Source organism: Pholcus phalangioides, unplaced genomic scaffold (assembly GCF_987345545.1).
Source record: "Pholcus phalangioides strain wild (caught in Gottingen) unplaced genomic scaffold, Ppha-v1.0 ptg000002l_1, whole genome shotgun sequence".
NCBI lineage: Eukaryota > Metazoa > Arthropoda > Arachnida > Araneae > Pholcidae > Pholcus > Pholcus phalangioides.
The window spans coordinates 15,017,873-15,038,055 of record NW_028301595.1 but is presented as its reverse complement, the minus strand read 5'-3'; the positions used below and the strand labels follow the sequence as shown (position 1 = coordinate 15,038,055).

The 20,183-nt window shown below is 36.4% G+C and overlaps 1 protein-coding gene across 4 annotated transcripts in view; it reads right to left on the bottom strand.

Annotated features, from left to right (window-relative positions):
* Window positions 1-18,946, bottom strand: part of LOC149089455 (uncharacterized) — an 85,963-nt gene extending 67,017 nt beyond the window's left edge. The window contains exons 1-8 of one of the 4 annotated variants that reach the window (XM_089238657.1): window positions 18,797-18,946; window positions 16,657-16,748; window positions 13,858-13,922; window positions 9,440-9,508; window positions 8,103-8,391; window positions 5,119-5,195; window positions 2,026-2,068; window positions 829-912 (exon numbers count right to left, since the gene is read on the bottom strand). In XM_089238657.1, coding sequence (XP_089094783.1) covers window positions 829-912; window positions 2,026-2,068; window positions 5,119-5,195; window positions 8,103-8,391; window positions 9,440-9,508; window positions 13,858-13,893 — 598 coding nt within the window. In that variant the 5' untranslated portion in view covers window positions 13,894-13,922; window positions 16,657-16,748; window positions 18,797-18,946. The remainder of the gene's footprint in view (window positions 1-828; window positions 913-2,025; window positions 2,069-5,118; window positions 5,196-8,102; window positions 8,392-9,439; window positions 9,509-13,857; window positions 13,923-16,656; window positions 16,749-18,796) is intronic. The other 3 variants (XM_089238646.1, XM_089238651.1, XM_089238643.1) reach the window with 3 other exon arrangements.
* Window positions 18,947-20,183: the final 1,237 nt, after the last annotated feature.

Below are 20,183 nucleotides of genomic sequence, written 5' to 3'. Positions count from 1 at the left end.
TTTTTCTCCAAAAGGAACGAAATTTAAACCTATCCAGAATTTTCTTCACTTGAATTGCTTTCATCATGTTCTCTATTGGCTCTGTCACCTTGAAACTCCACGTTGGTGTCTTGGTTGCTGACAATTTCCCATTAACCTGCTCCAGTGTCATATATTACAAAATCTGTATGCTTAAATCATATATGTCAGCCAAAACAGACTGTTATCATCATACTTCAAGTTTGAACCAGTAACTGGTTCTAAGGCAAACTCCTGAGCTATTTCAAAAATCATATGAAAACATACACAGGCTTTACAACACCCAAATGATGAAAGAAAAAAAAGACACGCTCATTCTTCATCATGGCCTTAGGTTCAACAACTAAAAGAATGCTTAACAAGTGGATTCGAGAAAAAGTCTTGAGTAAGATCTAATATACTTACTTGTACGTAATAAAACTTCAGATTATGGGTAACTTGAGGGCTCATTGCAGAACATTCTGTTTCAGGGTTTTGTAACACATCATTTGAGTTTACATTATTCCCCATGGGAAAGTTTGATTTCATATCAAGCATTTTAGATTATGAGCATATTCATGTAAGAATCATGCCCACATAAATCGCTGTTTCACGTATGTAAAAAATTAATAGATAAGCAAATACCATTACAAACATTATTTTTTTTAAGTAACTGATAAAACAAGTCATTTCATGATTGGTGAAATGAAATAAAAATAAATAAAAGGTTTTTTGGATGTTCCAATGAAATATGTTTCAAAAAGGTATATTTACTGAAAATAAGCCAACTATTTTCAAAATTGATAAAAACAGATTGCCTTTTGTACTTACTAGTAGCAAACCTATGTAATGGAAGCCCTCTGTCATCACCATCTTCATTAACAGCTGAATCACTGTCAGGAACACTGTTTGAAGCTGAAAAAAAGTTTTTAACTAAATATTAAATCATAAAAATTTGTAACACAAAATCAACAGCAAAAGGCAAAAATTAGAAAGCAGGAAAAATGAATGTACAGACAGGTTTACTAAAAATTTAAAACATACTTCACATTAACTTTTTTCATTTCACAAAAATAAAAGTATTCCATAAGTCAGGTTGAAAAGAAAATATACAGTCAGCCACCCCCCCCCCATATTCGCGGTTTGTTTTTTCCTTTATTGGAAATTTTTTTTGTTTGCATCATCCAGAAACCATCATTCGCGTGTTTCGTTTACAAAATTTGAGTTGTGCATGTTTAGGATAGCTCGCTAATGACATTACTGTCATCACTAGAGCCGTGGCAGCTCCCAAGAGGGAAACAGTCACCTTGGGTTGGATTAACCTTTGGCCACAATGTGCGCTAAAGGACACAACCATTTCTACAGAACCAACTGAAGAGACTATAAAAGACATTGTCACGTTAGCGAAACAGGTGGGTGGAAAAGGGTTCAATGATATGGATACAGAGGAAGTCGAACACCTAAATTAACAGCAATTCAGAGGGATTGACCGAGGAGGAATTAATGCAGTTGACTGCTCCTGAAATTGAAGCGGTACCAGATGAAGATGATCAAGATAAAGAAGGAGAAGACAAGTTCACCATGAGTAACATAATGGAAGGGCTTCGCATGTTTAAATCAGCAATTGATTGTTTTCACGGCATAGATCCCTCTGTGGTATGCTCTTCACATGTAGAAAAACTGGTAGAGGAAGCCTTGTCATCATATTCCAACATACTTGATGATATGAAGAAGAAGAAAAGGCAAACCGAAATCACAATGTTCTTTCAGAAAACATCACCAACAATCGCTTCACCCTCTTTTACATTCCCTTATACCTCTACGTTACCCTGCTCTTCTCATGCTGTTCAATAAACCAGACATAAAAATAAAAAAAACACTATGGTTTCGGTTATTCACGGATTTCCAGCCACCCCCAGAACGTAACCCCCACGAATATGGGGGGCGAACTGTATAGTCACAGTTCAAGAATGTAAATAATGCAGACTCTACTGTATTTATATATATATGCATGGTTTTAATACTTACCAGAGGAAATTAGAAATTGTTCCAGATATGTTTTTGTAGAGCCCTATAGAAGAAATAAAAAAGGCATTGACGTTGGAGTGAAAAAAATTGTTTGAGAGAATAAAACTGAATAAATACCTTTAATACGAGGCAAGATTCAAAATTAAGAGCCTGTCACGTATAAAAAGTGATTCGTAATACTGACTGGATCGCGTGCGCATAGAAGCGTTAACTGGTCTGTTGGGAATATAACCTCCACATTCAGTTGATTGTCCTCTGCCTTTGCAAGACAGTGTGTTAATATTTGAGTGCAGTAATAACAAATGCCCCTCCTGGTTGTCAAATTCAATCAGTGATTAGATTTCCAAATACTTTTCAAATTTCCCATCAATTGTGTAAAACATACGCCTACTATAATGAGCAAAGGAAAAGTGAAGCAATGGTGTCATGAGTTTAAGGAAAGACATTCAATGTTCATGATGAGCAGTGGAGTGGTAGACCGAAGTGTCTGGATTGATGATCTTGTTGAGAATGTGAATGAAATCATGCATCATTGCTTTACAACAAACAATCTTTCTCTAAAATTTTCAGAACTTTCTAGGAAAACGTTGTTGAGAATGTGAATGCAAATCATTGCTTTACAACAAACAATCTTTCTCTAAAATTTTCAGAACTTTCTAGGAAAACGTTGTTGACAATTGTGACTGGAAATTCTCAGTTATCGGAAACTGTGTACACGATGGGTACCGAAAATGCTCACAGACGCTAACAAAGATTATAGAACGGAATCTGCAAGTGCTTTTCTCAAATACTTCAACCATGAGGGAGACAAGTTTCATTCTGATATCATAATTGGCAATGAAATACGGATTTCCTATGTAAATACCGACATGAAACAACAATCCATGCAGTGGCGTCATTCCATTCCGTTTCACCTATACCAGTGCTTTCTAAAGGGGGCAATGGAAAGATTCACAGTAGTAAAAACTATGAATATAACATAGGATGTTATGGGTTGGCTTCAGTTGAGGGGGCGATGGAACAATAAAATTGGGAACCCTCGATCTAAACCAGCAATTCTCAACCTTTTCTGACCCGCGGAGCCCTTTTCAGTGTATAATTTCTATGGTGGAGCCCTGTTCAACTTGAGGAGCCCTTTTTAGTATATTATTTATATGGTGGTACCCTTTAGGCCTCCTTTTTTTTTTTGTTTGTTTATCAAATTTACTGATTTATTTTATTATCCTCGAGCGGTCACGGAGCACCGGTTGAAAACCGCGGATCATCCTAGTCTTAAAGAAAAATCATAGCATCTGTATTTGGGGAACAAAAGGTTGTGCTTTTGATTGATTTTATGGAACCTGGAACAACCATTACATCATAAGTCTATTGTGCAAAGACGTTCTAAACTGTGCTGTTCCATTCAAAACAGACAACAGAGAATGTTGAGCTTAGGAATTGTTCTCTTTCGTGACAGTGTACGTCTGTACCCACTGCGGAAACAATTCAAAAATTCAGATGTGAGATTTTTGATCATCCCCCCTGAAGCAGCTTGTTTCACAATATCAAAAATGTTTGTAATGACATGGTGATTATGTAGAAAAATAAAAGTAAATAAGTAAATTTTTGAAACCGTCATTTCTTAAATCATTCATTTTATTACTGACTGGCCTTTAATTTCGAACCATGCCTTATATTTGACCTTCAACCACATTGATGAGGTGTGAATTCTTATACAGTAAAACCTTGATAAGTCATCACCCTAATAAGTAGTCACTCCAGTTAAGTCGTCTGATTTTCTCCCGTCCCATCTATATAGCTTTCATAGATAACAATGTTATTAAACCCCTATTTACTCGTTGCTAATTTCAAATAACTCATCACTATTGAAAAGTTTGAAAGAGAGGAACAGATGATTTCTAGAGCTCCATTTAAAGAAAGAAGAAAGAGCTTGATTAAAACGCATCATTATATGTTCCAAAACGACCATATAAGCCTTACGAATCAAAAAAGAAAAGCTTGAGTGATAAAAGTAACACCGAGGAAGTTCATTTGCTGACTTACTTTGTTTCAAACCAAGCACAACTCCGCTCTATAGCCATGGGCAACTTACTACAGAGTGAGGTGCGAGAGTGCGTACCTAACAGTTTGAGTGCATATATAGCGTTGTGTCTGATTTCACAGTACACAGTATTTCAGAAGTGAAATGATTGAATATTTGTACCATTGTAGGCCTGTTCCTCTCTGTGGCGAGACTTTTCAATGCAGAGATCAGCTTCCATTCACATCTTAAATTTGGGAACCACAGAAAACCAACTTCAGCTGACCGCTACTGTGGTGACTGTGGGGTTTGAACCTGGGTCCTTGCAATGAAAGTCCGTCACTATGACCACTCGGCCACCACACAGCAGTTCATTTGCTGAATGAGGAAAAACATAAGTTCTTGAAGCGTTAGGGTCTATTCAAGTTGGAATGGGCAAGGGAGGTATTTTCCAAGAGCCCTAACTTTTTTGGGGGGCTTCAAATTTGAGCAAAATATATTTGTTGACAAAACAGACATTTTTTCCCTGAGTGGAGGCCTTCTAATGTCTGCTCTGCCCTGCCCATTGTCCCTTCAAGACGTCCCTGAATTTGGTATTACCTTACATGTCATGAACTACTGCTGAAGAATTTATGGCACTACAATTAAATGTGTTGTAAAATTAATGTGCATTAATGTGTTAAAGAAAAAGTTGACTATTCTAATAGTTGCTCTCATGTCTAAATTAAAAAAAAACTGTATAGCCTGCAAATGTACCTGGGCATTAAGCCATAAGTTAAATACCATAAAACGAAAAAAAAAAAAAAAATCATTTTTCTTTTATTGTAATTTATAAATTTATTATTGTAATTTTATTTGTATTTGAATAAATGCCATGTTTTAAACTTATACAATTTTTACAGTATCGCACTCAAACTGATGACACTTTGCTTAAGTCGTCATAATCTCTTGAAAACTTGAATGACAACTCATCAAGGTTTTACTGTAATTCCAATTTATACAGGAACTTATGTACAAAGACAGGAAGAAAAGATGGGGGGGGGGGGCGGGGAACCATTGACAAAGAAATATACCACAGAAATGTTGTCATTTGGATCTTCTATGTTTGGAGTTCCAAAACTTGAATTAGTATAAGTCACTTCAGTATCATCTGAGGAGAAAAAAAGGAAGGAAAAATTGAATATAAATATTAAAAACTTAGAATAGGCATATTCAACCTAGTGCTCACCAAACTACACAAGAATGGGCTATGCTTGAGCTCACAGACATTGCACATTCTTGCGAAAGAAAGCACCCGAATTTCAACTCAAATCAATACAATGTTTTGCTCTATCCTTAATCTGTGAATTATAAGGATAGAGCAAAATCTAGCACACCAGATTTTGCACGCACAAACTCTCTATCTCTAACATCACAGATTATTATCGTACTTATTTGAGTTTAAATTCAGGTGCTTTTCTTTTGATCTAAAAAGAGGAGACAACCAACTAATTACTAAAGGGGGTTGCACGACCTCCAGCCAGTAAAGGAGTTTCATGGAAGGAGCTAATAAAAATAATATGCAACAACACAGCATGTTTAGTGCAAAATTTTGCGACTGACAAGATAGGTAGCTATATTGTGTACCTGGCCAGCAGATTTGAAAAGTTTGTGCCCCTCCCCCACTCTTGATTTAGAGCAGTGGTTCTTAACCAGGGGTGTGAAAAACTTTTTATGGGTGTGAAAGATGTAAAAAAAATCTTTAAAATTTAAACTAATTATTCAAGAAGATTGCGATTATGAGGGAAATATAATTTTTAAATTCTTTAAAAAATACGAATTGTACCAAAATTTCAGCACGTTTTAGCTTTTGTTCGCAGAAATTTGTCATGCGAAATTCAAATGTTCTCAGACCAGTTTGAAGAAACTTGAAGAACAATATTTGCCTCTTATATGCAGTTTTCAAATGTTTTACTAAAGTGTCTTTTTCGGTTAGCTATTGCACTGTTTTTCTATGTTGATTTAAGAAAAATATTAAACACAGAAAAGCAACAACAAATTAGCCACTAAAAATCAACACGCACCATAATTTGGGACTATTTTACACCAATGTGGAAAAAAAAGGATTTAACGTTACCTAACAACTATTCTAATGAATATTTCTAAACATTTTCAATTCCGCCTGGCAGGAGACATTATTGGTAAACTCATATATTTAAGTTACTGATGTATTCTCGTTTTGGGACTGAAAATTAAACTTTTGCTTGTCAAAAATTCCAGCTGAAATTGAACAGCACATATTTAGCAAACAATATTGAGAATGGCAAATGCATCAATAACTCAAATATATGAGTTGACTGATAATTTTCGTGCTAATCCGAATTCCATATGAAAATAAATATAAGGACTAATGAGAAACATTGTGGGGATTTTTCATTCGAAGATTACAAAAACTGTAGGGATTTTTTCCCATAGCAAAAATCTTGATATAGTGCAAGCCATTTCAATTAGTGCCAAATCGTCGATCATCAACCATGGGTGAAGATAGACTTGAACCTCTGGGGAGGGGGGAGCGCAAAGATGATGATGTCAATTCATATATACGTTATTGCCAAAGCTCGAAGTGTGGCCGATTCGTGAATTGGCTAAAAGTTTTGGCCAAAGTCCAAATTGCAAAAATGATTCAGACTTTGGCCGGCCATTTTGTGAAGTGGCTGGAGATCACTAGCCAAATGATGTGCTGATGTAAGAAGGCATGGTAGGAGCCAAATCCATTTTTTTAATCGTCAATGGCTATACATAGTATCTGTATTGGAATAGCTCTGTGTGACTAGAGAAAAAAAAAGTGAAATTTGAGAGAAAAATTGTAAAAATGATTATTAAATTATATAATTTGGATATTGGAAAGGTCATAATTTAACAAAATTTGCCAATCCGTGAAGTGGCCAGTCCCATTGCAAATTGGCCAATTTCTGGCTTTGGCAATAACATATATACATAGATCAGTCAGCTCCACCTTTGATGCCGGGGGGGGGGGGAAGAGGAGGAAGCAGCAATGCCCTTCCTCCAAATATCAACCCATGATGTTGTCAACCACAACCAGTAGACGTAACTTTTACAGATTGCATTCTGCATACAGACAAAACAGATAGGCTACGAGTTTGTCTTCTCTCGAACTCTGTCACATGCGTATACAAATTCATCGTTATGATAAATGAGACCTGATTTTTTTTAAAACTGATTACTGTAGTATTGAGAGTGTCACCCACTGCTCCGTAGTATATTGCAGCCATCCGTAGAAACTACAGACAATCTGTAGCAGTTGCCAACTCTGAAAATGATGCATATTTTGTGATTTGAAGTAATGGCGACAATTTACATTGTGCTTAGAACATCATTTTGAGGATTGAAAATGAAAGGAAGTCTTTTTTCTAGATGAATACTTTGGGAATAATTTTTCCTAAAAATTAGGGATTTTTTTACAATCACAATTTAAATATTTAGATTTCAGAATTTTTCCGGAGTCATGGAAATGGAGTACAAATTTGGAAGCCTCCCAGATAATCTGAAAGACTTGGCAGCTATGTGTTTCCTGTTAAGAAGAATCAAAACTGTTTCGAAATATTCATTGGGTAATGTTGAATCTTTTCTTTTCAGTGTAAACCAAATCGCACTGGGAGTGAAGGATGGAAAAACGGTTAAGAACCACTGATCTAGAGTGCACTAATACACAGTGCTTGCAATTTGAAAACGAATCCCTGAACCAGATATAATATTTATGAGCTCACATTATTAAAATTTCAAAATATTACCCTTTTTCATTGTTTGCACACTGCATGAAACCTAAAATTTATCATGAAGATTATGCAAATTACATTCTCTGCTCTATAGTGCAGTGTTTACCAAAGTGAGCAATATCACCCACTGGAAATGATGAAATGGTCCGGGGAAGGGTACAATCAAGGCTCATTTGCCTATCAAGTACCATGAGAATAATTTGACAATACACACAGAAGGTTGGGAGATACACAATACACACAGCACCAGTTAGGTTTCAATCCAGTAAAGTAATAATTACCATTGCTAGGAAAGCTTTTCTCAACATCAAGATTCGAGTTAGCAGCTGAATCAGATGCTACCAAGGATGCAGTCTCTTCTGTTCTATCTGAAGAAAATGTGTTATTTGACAACACTGTGCTTTCAGATTGTTCTTCGACTAACAGGTTGTTCACGGGTGATGCCATGTTTTCCTCTAGCTCCAATGCCAGATTTTGAAATGGAAGATAATCGTTTACATCTGGTGGTTCTGGACTTGAAGTGACATCATCCTGAATTTCAACATTCATACTATAATCATCTTCTTCAACCTATAAAGGAAACACATGAGAGTTTCAGCATTTATATCATCAAGAGATTCTATTGCAATTAATTTCACATTTTAACCAAACACAACACTTTAGAACTAATAGAAAATAACTACAATCATACCTCAATTTAAGTGATTTTCTGTGAAAAATACCTAGTTCTTGAGTTCAGCATAATTCATAATCGTTATGGGATTATAGCTGAGATGGAAACAATATTTCAATAGGAATGTGATAATCAGGATACATATTGTCCATTCAATCAGACCACCACATGCCACCAAGCCGAGTCAATTTTTAAGGTGCTAAAAGCAGAAACTGGAGAAAAGCAGCTTAAGATCTGAATCTTTCCAGAGATTTTGGAAATCAATTTGGGCCTTAGAACCATTTAGAAACACTTTACACTTTTGAAGTAACTTTTGTGTCACCATTTAATATGCAGAGTTCAAACTGATGCCATCTAATATTTATTCATAATGAACCCTGTCACTCTCGTCTGCCACTCTAATTTGGACACTCTTTAAGTTTGTTCACTTCCAATGCAAATAAAAAAAATACTGATAACAAAATTACCCCGCTTTAACACAAGAAGATCACTTCTTTCGATGGGCGAAAGTATTATCCAATATACCACACTACACATGACATTCATTTGTACCCATTTTGGAGCAATTTGAAAACTTTTAATGATAATTTTTTAATTATGAGCAGGGAAACTTGAATTTTCGATTGCAGTTTTTTTCGAAAAGACTGGTGTTATTTTTGGAAATATTAACCCCAAGCTAATTGATATCTAACGTATTTTTATGTGAAATTGCTCCCTGACTTACTTGCTTATTGGCTCCATCTATTGCATACATTTGGGATATTACTAGGCTGAAATGTATTAGCAAATGCTATAATCTTCAACCCATGCTTGTTCAAATCACGTTATTAATCATTACCATGATAAATTAAAAAAAAAACTCATTCAAAATTTTGAAAAGAATGAAGGACTTTCTAATATCTAATATCAATCATTTAGTGAATTGATTTATAAAAGAAAACTCACAGTCACATCACAATCTAGTCCAGGAGCTTCATTCTCCTCCGTTGACATATTTACAATTGAATCACTAGCCTGCAAGTAAAACGGAAAGAATCAAGAAAATTTTTATTGTTAATCCATAAATACAGTAACCTTTCATTTTATATCGTGCATGTCAGGAGATGAAGGAAAAAAAAATGTGGTACCTATACTGAAAGTGTGACATAGCCCACAACTTCATCATCTAGGTTCCACTGTTGGTAAAATTTCAAACAGACAGAGATGTCGCTGATGCACTATAGTGCATCAAATAATTTTGGGATGAAAATTTAGTTCACATGTCAAGTGGGACGTGTTTTTTTTTCTGAGTGCAGAAAAAAAAAGTACAGAGAGGAAGACCTTTAACAAATTTTTTCTATTTTTTTTTCTTCTCCTTCTTACTGTCTACTATGATCGCGCTACATTATGACCTTCAAAAGTAATTCCACTACTTTTCAGCAAGTACTGAAGTATTGGTATAATACAACCCAGCGGGGTATCATGAATAGGCTGACAAAATATCCAGTTGTATTCCTGAATGAGCAGCTATTACATCAAATTTTTTAATTTCAGAGAGTTTTTCTCTTGTGGGTTTATACAGTCGAATCCCATTACAACGAACTCCAAGAGACCAGAGAAATCATTTCGTTATAATGAAATTACATTATAAAGGAATTCCAGGCTTTAGCATTGCTGCTATGTACACTTATCTGGGGATTAGAAAAGTGTTCGCTAAAATGAGATTCTCGCTATAACGATATTCATTAAAACAGGATTCGACTGTATATTGAAAATTACTGTACTTTTGCAGCCACCCTCCCTCATTCAGAGACAGGCACATATTCGCTTCATTCCCACAAGATTACACATGCAACTTTTTTTGAGAAAAATCATACAGGATTGGATTGCCTTAAAAAATTGCAAAAAATTTTCCAAGATCGAGAAATAAAAACCGAATCTGTAAAAAATTAGTCATAAATATTCAGAGTTTTGCCATCTATTTGCTATGTAATCATGTCACGAAAATCTAAGTTTGGAACTTGTTGACACACAGTAATGGTTTGCTAAATATGATTTTCTGAGGTTTTCCAGCTTTGAGTTTGCTATTCCTTTGAAAAAAGCTCTGATGCCGTGACGCAGCTCTTGGGCTATGTCGCCTCATGGGGCGCTGGCTCTAACAGGGAAATTGATGTGAAAGGCAAAGAAAAGTTTTGTTTGAAAAAAAAATAATGGGAAAACATTTCTGTCTGTGCTAGGATGGATGCCAAATCTGACATACACAAGGGAAAAAAAAGGGAAGTGCCGGAATAGGAAATGGGTGGACAGGAGGGATGTCAAAAACAGGACCTGCACGGGGTAGAGAATTGTCTCGAGCCGTGCCTACCATGCGAATCAGCAAACTTAAAACATATACATTATGGCTGAAGTTGGTTTTCTGTGGTTCCCAACTTTGAGGCGTGAATGTGAGCGGATCTCAAAGCTTTGCCACAGAGAGCAACAGGTCTACAACGATACAATTATTCAATCATTAGGGGCTGTTCAAGTATTATGTCATCATTGATGGAGGGGGTTTCTGATTTGCTGACCTTTGAGGACAGGGGGGAGAGGGTTGGATAATGCTTGCGTCATCAACCACCCTTTATGAAAATATGAAATATTTTTAATGGCACCTTACTCTGTGTGCCGAAAACGGGAAAAACTTTCTGATAGTTTATGGGCACTTGAAGTAACATCCCCCTATTAATAAGTGCCCTACAGAGCCCCTTTGTGATCTCTAAATGTTTCGTGGATCTAAGTGCTCTGGAACTGCCACACATCACTCAAGTGATCTGTAATTATATGCCGTGGATCACTTAAATAATCTGAAAATGTGCCGCGGGTAACTTGAGTGATGTAGAACCGCACCGGGGGCCACTTAAGTGCTCTAAAACTACGTCACATGTCACTCAAGGGATCTATCTCTAAATGTGTCACGGACTGCTTAAGTTCTGGAACTGTGTCCCGGGGCATTTAAATGATCTGAAAATGTGCCATGGGTTGCTTAAATGATTTAGAATTGTACCACGGGACACTTAAGTGATCTGTAAAAATGTGTAGGCTTAGTTCATTTTTATAAAATTAGATTTGAGGAGGGCAGGCAGCATCAGATAACCCCCAGGACCATATTTGGTCCGTAGGCTTTTATGCAATTTATCATTATATGTCTTAGAAGGTGGGTCGCAATGAATTTATTAAAGATAATTTTGGGTTCGTAGCCTTCAGATAACATTGAGATTAACAAAAATTGATTACAACAACATATAAAGGTATTTTCTTCCGAAATTGCAATTAAAAAAATAAATTATTGATTGTGGGAGGGGGCACGAGCCCCCCTGTGTACATCTCTGATCCCACCAATATGCGTTAGGATTCAGAGAGCTGATGATGAAATTTTGCTGACAAGGGGGCGGGTGTCAAAAATGGCTAAAAATTTGCTTACGTAATACTTGAACGGCCCCTTACACTTCACTCATAGAGAAATTGATGGAAGCACACTACACACAACAAGCATTACACAGAAAAAAACTTCACGTCAGGTTCACTACACACACACATTCCAACATGCACCAACTCGTTAGAAGTTCTGCAGAGGAATATCGACGAGGTGCATGTGTGGTTCAGTAGTAGCACTAACTACTGAACACAAGTCAGTCACAACGCTTGACACGCAAGCACACTGTTAGGTTTCACCAGCACAAATCTGACATAGGTCCCATATTCAGGTGTGAAATATGTGGCAGTTAAATGATGGCAGACCACAGTCAGTTGTGGACCATCAGGGGATGGAAAAGAAAATCATTTCAGTTAGAAATCGTTGAGCAAGGATTTATACGAATCAGAATCATTTGCTTTAAATTTATGAAGAATATATTATTGAAAGAGCTGAGGTTTTTTGAAATAGAAAATCAATCAAAAGAGAATTTATAGACTGATATCACTATATATAAATGCACCTAAATTATAATTTTTTAAATTTGGTGCATGTTGATTCTCTCAGTGTTGATGGGTTTCTTTGCAACTTTTCTCCACCAGTCCAATATTTAACAATGAATGCAACCAAACCTAGTTTTACTAGTAAATTATCTTAGCTGCTATGCGGTTGTGTGGGCATTGTGCGGGACCTTTGTTTTGAGGATCCAGGTTCGAACCCTGTTGAAGGCACAGTGGTGGTCAGTTGAAGTTGGTTTTCTGCATTTTTCCAGCTTTCAGCGGCAAATGCAGGCTGGTCTCTCACTTGAAACAGTCTCTCTGCAGAGAGCAGAGAGACCTACACAATGATACTGACATAACATAAAAATACAAGCATTTCCATCTTTACTTCAGAAAATGGCAGTATGAACACTAAACAAACCAACTCAACAACATAAATATGTTAGGGGGCCACACATACACTCAGAACACAGATTTCGATACATGCCGATTCGTTAGAAATTCCACAGAGGAATGTGTATGAGGTGCATGTATGGTTAAGAAGTAAATTTGTTTGATACCCAAAGGTACCTGTGAATGATGGGGGGGGGGGGGGGGGGGGGAGAAGTGTTTGTTTGCCAATTTGCATTTTAAGAATTCCCATTCCTTCTACCACTAAAAAAGAATAACACCATGTTGCTCTTCTTTACTTGCAAACATTCCGCAGACAAAAAAAATACCAACTGCATGCAGGACAATACCGGCAGCTGACCACCAGCACATATCGTGTTCTTCCAAGTGAGACTACCTAGGGCAAGACCATTCTCCAGTAGGGCGATTTCCTTCCTTACCTTCGCTTTACTTTCCACATGAATGTCATCTCATCCATATAAAAATAAACCAAGTAATAACCACTGTTCCGTTTTCACTTGCTCAATCCTTCGACCTATATGTATTTAGAATTGTGTCTGCGTGTGGGCTGGAATGCAGAGAACCTATTTTGTGCCGTCAGTGTGGGGGAGTTATATATAAATTTAGTTTTGGTTATCGAAAGAAAGAGGACAATTTCTCTCCCTTTTTAAGTAGTATCAGTGTTGCAGTGAACTGTTCCTGCCATGATTAAGAAGTGTGGTTGCTCATTGGATGACTTCATCATTTATTTTTATTGGGTAAAGGATAAAATTGAATGATCGCAATTAATTTTCAAGCTTGTTTTTCAATAACAGTTTGCAGACTATGTTCCAAACTTTGTTATCCAGATCGGAATCCCACATTTCCTCTGGATGGTTCAACCTTGACACCCTGCGTGGGACCAGTTTTTGCCCTTCACCAATAATTTTCTGTGACAAGCTGACACTGTAAATCCAATCAATTTTACTGCTGGGACATTGAAATTACTCAAATGATAACATTACAAAAAAAAAAAATTAATGAAAAATAAACGGCAGACTTACAGAATGAGCATCAGCAACTTCCATTTCACCGTCCATCTCTCAAGACATCAATAGTTTTCACCTTTCTAAAAAAATTAATTCATTAGACAGCTTCCCGTGAGTATAATTAAAAACTTGATAAATGAGTTGCTTGCAGCAAGAAGAGATTAGCACCATTTTTGGATTTCTGAGTCATGATCAATGCCCCCCCCCCCCCCGTAAAATTTTTTTACTTTCCTTGGTGCGAGACGAAAGTAACTCCAGCAGTTAGTTCCTGTGTTAGTCAATAGATGAAGCATGACCATCATAGGTAGCATTGGGGAGAGAAAAAAAAAATGTTTCTTGTAGGTTTTTTTTCAAATTTCCCAAAAGTGCCAAAAACGGAGCAAACACATTCTTGCTGCAAGTGGTACGGAAATACATGGTATGGTTATAACTGCAGAGTACGCAAATTCTCTTCAGGACGGTTTTTTTTTTTTCCAGAAGAAAAATTAAAAAAAGTATTCCCCGACTTTTTCGGGAGTTGGATATCCCCTTCCCCATGTAGGTAAGCAAGCTGATTTTAAATACAGAAAAAATTTGTTTTCATGCTCAAATTTACCAATCACACATCAAATATCTCTAAGCTGCTAATATTATTTTTTCAGTCACCGTGGCAAGCATCAGGGACCACTGCAGATCTGACTGGATCAAAACGTTTACGTATCCGGAAAGAAAAAAAAAAAAAAACAGGCTGTACAATGTATAATCTTCTGAAAATCGTATAAATTGTTCTTTCTTGACGACTTTCTGTTGAATATCAGCAGTAATTCTATCTTTTGTTTTCTTAAAAATTATGAATAGTTTATTTTGCTGTTACTTTTTTTTTTCTGAGGCGACACCATATTTTCCTGCCTTTCTTTTTTTCATGCATTATACCTAGGGTGATCATATGTTCCATATCTGCTGGGCCACAACTGGAGGTGGGGGAGCAGATGGATCTGATGCCCTGGGAGCTGGAGCAAAAAGGGCGTCAAATTAACTGCTTCTTCTACATGGCAAGGGAACCAAAATGCTGGTTTGCTCCGGGGAACAAAGTACCTAAATGTGGCGCAGCCAGGGCATTCTCGTATTTGTACATACTTTTGACCATCCTGACTTTTTTTGTGTGAAAATTCCCTTATCTTTCACGTATTTCCAATGAAGCCAACTTAAATTTCAATTCTTTGCTGAAATCAGGTTAAAATCATCTTCCTAATTCATAGATTATATTATGATAATCACAACTATAAATAAGAATATTCATCCAACATATTTGTTATGTTTAGCATGAATTTATTTTAAAATTCATTGCAATTTCCAGTAACACTTCATTTCTTACAATTGGTGATTTTTTCAGTGATTTTAACAATATTTTGGGTAATTCTGCTTACTTTTGGCATCAATTGTTTCGGCGGTAATTGGGGATGTTTTGTATTATACCTTACTTGAAATCCCAATATTTCATATTCTTTCATGAGAAAATATCGCCAGCCTAATTATATCGTCTGTTTTCAATGTAATTTAAAAAAATGTCAGGAATAGATCTCGAAGAATCTAAGATAGAATTTTCTTCTGAGTTACGTCTTATATATTTTTTCCCAATGTAAATATAGTGGTAATATGCGAATAAAATAAGTGAATCATGCTAAACATAACAAATATGTTGGATGAATATTCTTATTTATAGATGTGAGGTGAGAATATTCTCCAGAGAATCCCCAAAACAGAATGTGCAAAAATCTGCGACATGTCGCAGAACAGTGCTAAACATTCTGCTTTGGGGCAGCGAATATTCTCCTGGATTTGTAAAAATTGGAGAATAATCGAGAATATTCATTATTCGTGTGAATAATGAAACACTTTTTACTAATTTTGTTTATATTATGAAATATAAATCAGTTTTCATCGCCTGAAACATTTACAACAAAACAATTTTTGGTATAATCACCCCAATGGCAAAGACGAGAGGTTTTAAAAGTTTGATTTTGGTAATAAAGATTTTAGAAACCTTTAGATTAAAACCTTAAAAAATTAGTTTACAATTAGATAAATTTTCACAAATAGGTTCTGAACAAAAAATGAAACCAAAGGCGATTGATAAAGGACGCAATTCGTATACAATCACCTTCATTCTAAGATACAGAGCTGTTGTTTTTTCAATGCACATGCACTTAAATTCTGTGTATCACTCACATTTCTTTAAAAGTTATGCAATTCAGCCATGTTGGTTTAATTTTCTCGCTTTCAAACTTTAATATTGTGATCTACAGAACTTCAATATTCCCATCTTCTTGACGGGAAGAGAGACGGGGACTGAGAATATTCTCTCAAAGGACTACTATTATAAATTACCAGAGAAAATACCTCTTATCGAAAATACTAATTATTCTCAAGTCATTTATCAAGCTTATTTATTATAATACATGCTATTACATATATTTTTGATAATACTCTCTGGAAAGATTTCGGTAACTAAAGAATATTCGTGAATATTCTCTGGAAGCGCTATTATTAATAACTTCAGAATAATTCTTATTATTTTCTATAAGAATAGCCTATTCCCCAGTAATTTATAAAAGTAGTCCTTCCAGAGAATATTCTCAAGGATATACGTAACTATATTATAAATAACAAGAGAATATTCTCATCAAGAACTTATAAGAATATTCCCAAGTTATTTATAATATAGTAGTCTTTCCAGAGAATAGGCCTATTCTCAAATATTCTCCGAAAGATTATTCTCTAGAATTTTACATCTCTAAAAATGTAAATAATATTTAGTTAAGAAAATTACTTAACTCTTTAGAAGTTCCCCTTTGAGAAATTTATTTATTTCTGTTGCCAGTTTTTCTCCGAGGCTCACACAATCTCAACCAAATTTACATTATTTCCTAGAAGGGAAAGTTTGTGTTTCAGATTACTAACACCTTTATGGAATGCATTATGCTCATAAACTGATGATTGAAGAAAATTACCAAATCACGATAGTTAAGGCAAATTTATACGAGTTGAGTGATTAAGTATAGTTCAGTGTTTCTCAACTTTTTTCAGCCCATGGTTTCCCTTTAGACCATATTTTCTTCTCATGGAACCCCCTACCCTAAATCCAAGAGCGAGACTCATTCTACTTATCAAATTTCATTTAATAAAAATTTATTATAAAATGTTCCCTTCCCCCCTTATTCTTAACAACGCTTATTTGAATTTTTTACATCAAGAATAGTGATTTTCATTGACTTGTAAATGCTGTTGACAATTTTTTGGCTGAAATTTGCAACCTTACTTGCTGTACACATTTGTTTTTGATTGTAATTGGCAATTACTTAACATAGACCAAAGGTGTCAACCTTTAGGAGAGTGCAGGCAGTGCTGTCTTAACGCATGGGCCTACCTGAGGGCATTAGAAAAATGAGAAGTAGTTGCATTTTTCAAGAATTTGCGAGGCAGGGCCTCAGAAAAATCACTTGGCCCGGGCCCACCATGCTCTTAAGATAGCCCTGGGTGCAGACCACTTCACTGGTTCGAAAACGTGTTGCAGGACACTTAAGTGATCTGGAACTGCACTACTGACCACTTAAGTGCTTTAGAACTGTGCCGGCAGGTAAATCATTAATTGACTTGCAAATTAATGCCGCAGGTCTGCAGCATAATAGTGATGTGTAAATTTGGATGACTTACGTGATCTGAGAACGTGCTGCAGGTCACTTGAGTGATCTGGGAGAATGTGCCGTAGGTAACTCAAGTGATCTGTAAATATGCTGTGGGGTCACTTAAGTGACGTGAAAACTGCACTGTGAGCCTTACAAATCACTGATTGAGTGATTTGAGTGGTTAAGTTATTTTAAGTGATTTGCCTATCTTGCGGGCCCCCTGAGTGTTCTGGAACTGTGCTGTTGGTCATTCAAGTGATCTGTGAATATGTTATGGGTCCTCGAGGTACTGTGGAAGTGTGCCACAGGCCACTTAAGTGATTTTAAATGTGGTGCAGGCTACCAAAGTGATGCGAACTGCATCGCGGGGTCACACAAGCGAATATGCTGTGGGTCCCTTGAGTGATTATTTTTCATGAAATGTGCCACTTGGTTAATTTTTAAAAAGTCAGGTTTGAGATCGCAAGCTTTGTCAGAAGACTCAGAGGGCCACATTTGGCCTGCAGGCCATAGGGTTGTGCATTGGTGTCGCAAACAGTTCTTTTTTTACTATAATCGACAAATCCACTTCCTTTGACAATTCCGTCTGGCCATAATTAACAACCTTACTCGCCTTCGACATTCTTTTAACTGACACTGGCATTCAAAATTTCTCGGCTGTAATCAGCAACTTCAATTGCATTTTTTGTCCCCTTAATGAAGGAAGTATGGTCAGCATAGGCTTTCATCCTGCTGTGTGTATTACTTTCCCACACATTTAGCGGGACGAGTGGATATCCTTAGCGCGGGGGCCGCATCTGGCCCGCGGACGGGAGGTTGTCCCACCACCGCCTCCCCATGGGTTCAGCGGGAAAATAATCTTCAGTCTCATAAATAAGAAACCATGTAATGAGAAATATTCTTTCATCAAATTAAATAATGAAATAAAATGAAAAGAAGGAGGGAGATCAAAATTCAATACACGCCCTACTTATTCCGAAGAGAAACATCTCACAAAATGACTATTATGTACAAGGTAGGAAATTCAATACAATACAGTATAATCAATATTCATCTAATGCTGAGACTAAGAATGGAAGCTCCACTAAATGAATATGCAGTCATATATTATTAGTTTTACGTAAACAATACAACTGAACATGTGTGTGTATATATATATACACATATGTATGTTTCCCACTCATCTAAGCCCCGATCGCAATCATCTCCGATTACTAATGTTACGCATATAAAGCTCATCGTGTTCGATGATTCATTTAACAAGAATGGACTCATCTAATATTTATTACCTGAATTGAAATGATAGCACTGTGTCTTGGAATGGAAAGTTGCTCTTCTTTTTTTTTTTCAACTGGTCAACAAAAGCATACCCAACTACCGCGTATTGTGGTTCCAACTAGATTCCATTTGTTCCTTGGAAGGAAGGAAAAACAATCTGTATTGACCTGACGAACTCACTAGATAGAGTTGTCTTATTCTTTATCGTGACCATATTACCCGTATTTTTCTGGAGATTTTTCGGTAATTTCTGTCGTGCATGCCTAGGGTGACCATACGTCCCGTATTTCCCGGGACAGTCCCGGTGTTTCCTGTTTTTTTGGCCGTCCCGACTTTTTGGCAAAAGTGTCCTGGTTTTTCCCGTATTTTACACGAAGCCTACTTGAATTTTTATTGTTTATTGAAGTCAAAGATTGACATTATTTTTCAACTCATAAATTATTTTATGATAATTACAACTATATATGAGAATATTAATCTCCCACATTTGCCTTGGTGAACGTTTTTTTTTTTTTTTTTCGTGGAATACATTTTGATCCACTGCAATTGCAGTAATGTATCATTTCCCGCCATTGTAATTTCCCGTAATTTTCGCAATATTTGGCAACTTTGTTTGATTTTGGTGTCGTGTTTGGCGATAATTGGCGATGTCCCGTATTTTCCCGTATTTGGTTTCCCAATGTCCCGTATTTCTTTCGAGGAAATATGGTCAGCCTATGCATGCCGGATTTTTCTCCTTGTATTTTTTGAGGGGAAAGTGAATTCAAATTATTATTTTTTCGCTGAAATCAGGTGTTAAAAATTATTTGAAAACTTTACGCATTTTCTAAAGAAAAATATGGCACATCAGTGATGTGACCATACATCCTGTATTTCTTGAGACATTACCGTATGTTCACGTAGTTTTGGTTTTCCCCGGCTTTTTTCCCCCAAAAATATCCCGTTATTTCATGTGTGTTCAACGAAGCCTACTTGATTTTTTTTATTCTTTGTTGAAATCAAGGATTAAAATTAGCGTTGCCAGATTCAACAACTGAGAAAAGAGGTTGGATGCCTGCGCACGCACGAACTCTTGGTAACGTCACTTTTCCCCGATTTCCACAACAGATGACGCCACTGCACCAAAAAAAAAAAAAGCCCTGCCATCACCATGGAGGGAAGAATAACATGAAGAATGTATTAGAACAAAACAAACACACACACAGTTTCCCCTTTTTGTTCCATCTCGCCCCCTTGAGAATTTTTTTGGCCCCAACGCAATCTAACCCATAGGATCCTATGTTATTTATACCCGTAGCTTCTACCGCCCCCTGGAACATTCCATCGCCCCCCAGGGGGCGTTAACGCCCACGTTGGGAATCAGTGTATTAGAATCTCCTTAGGCCATATCCCGATAAT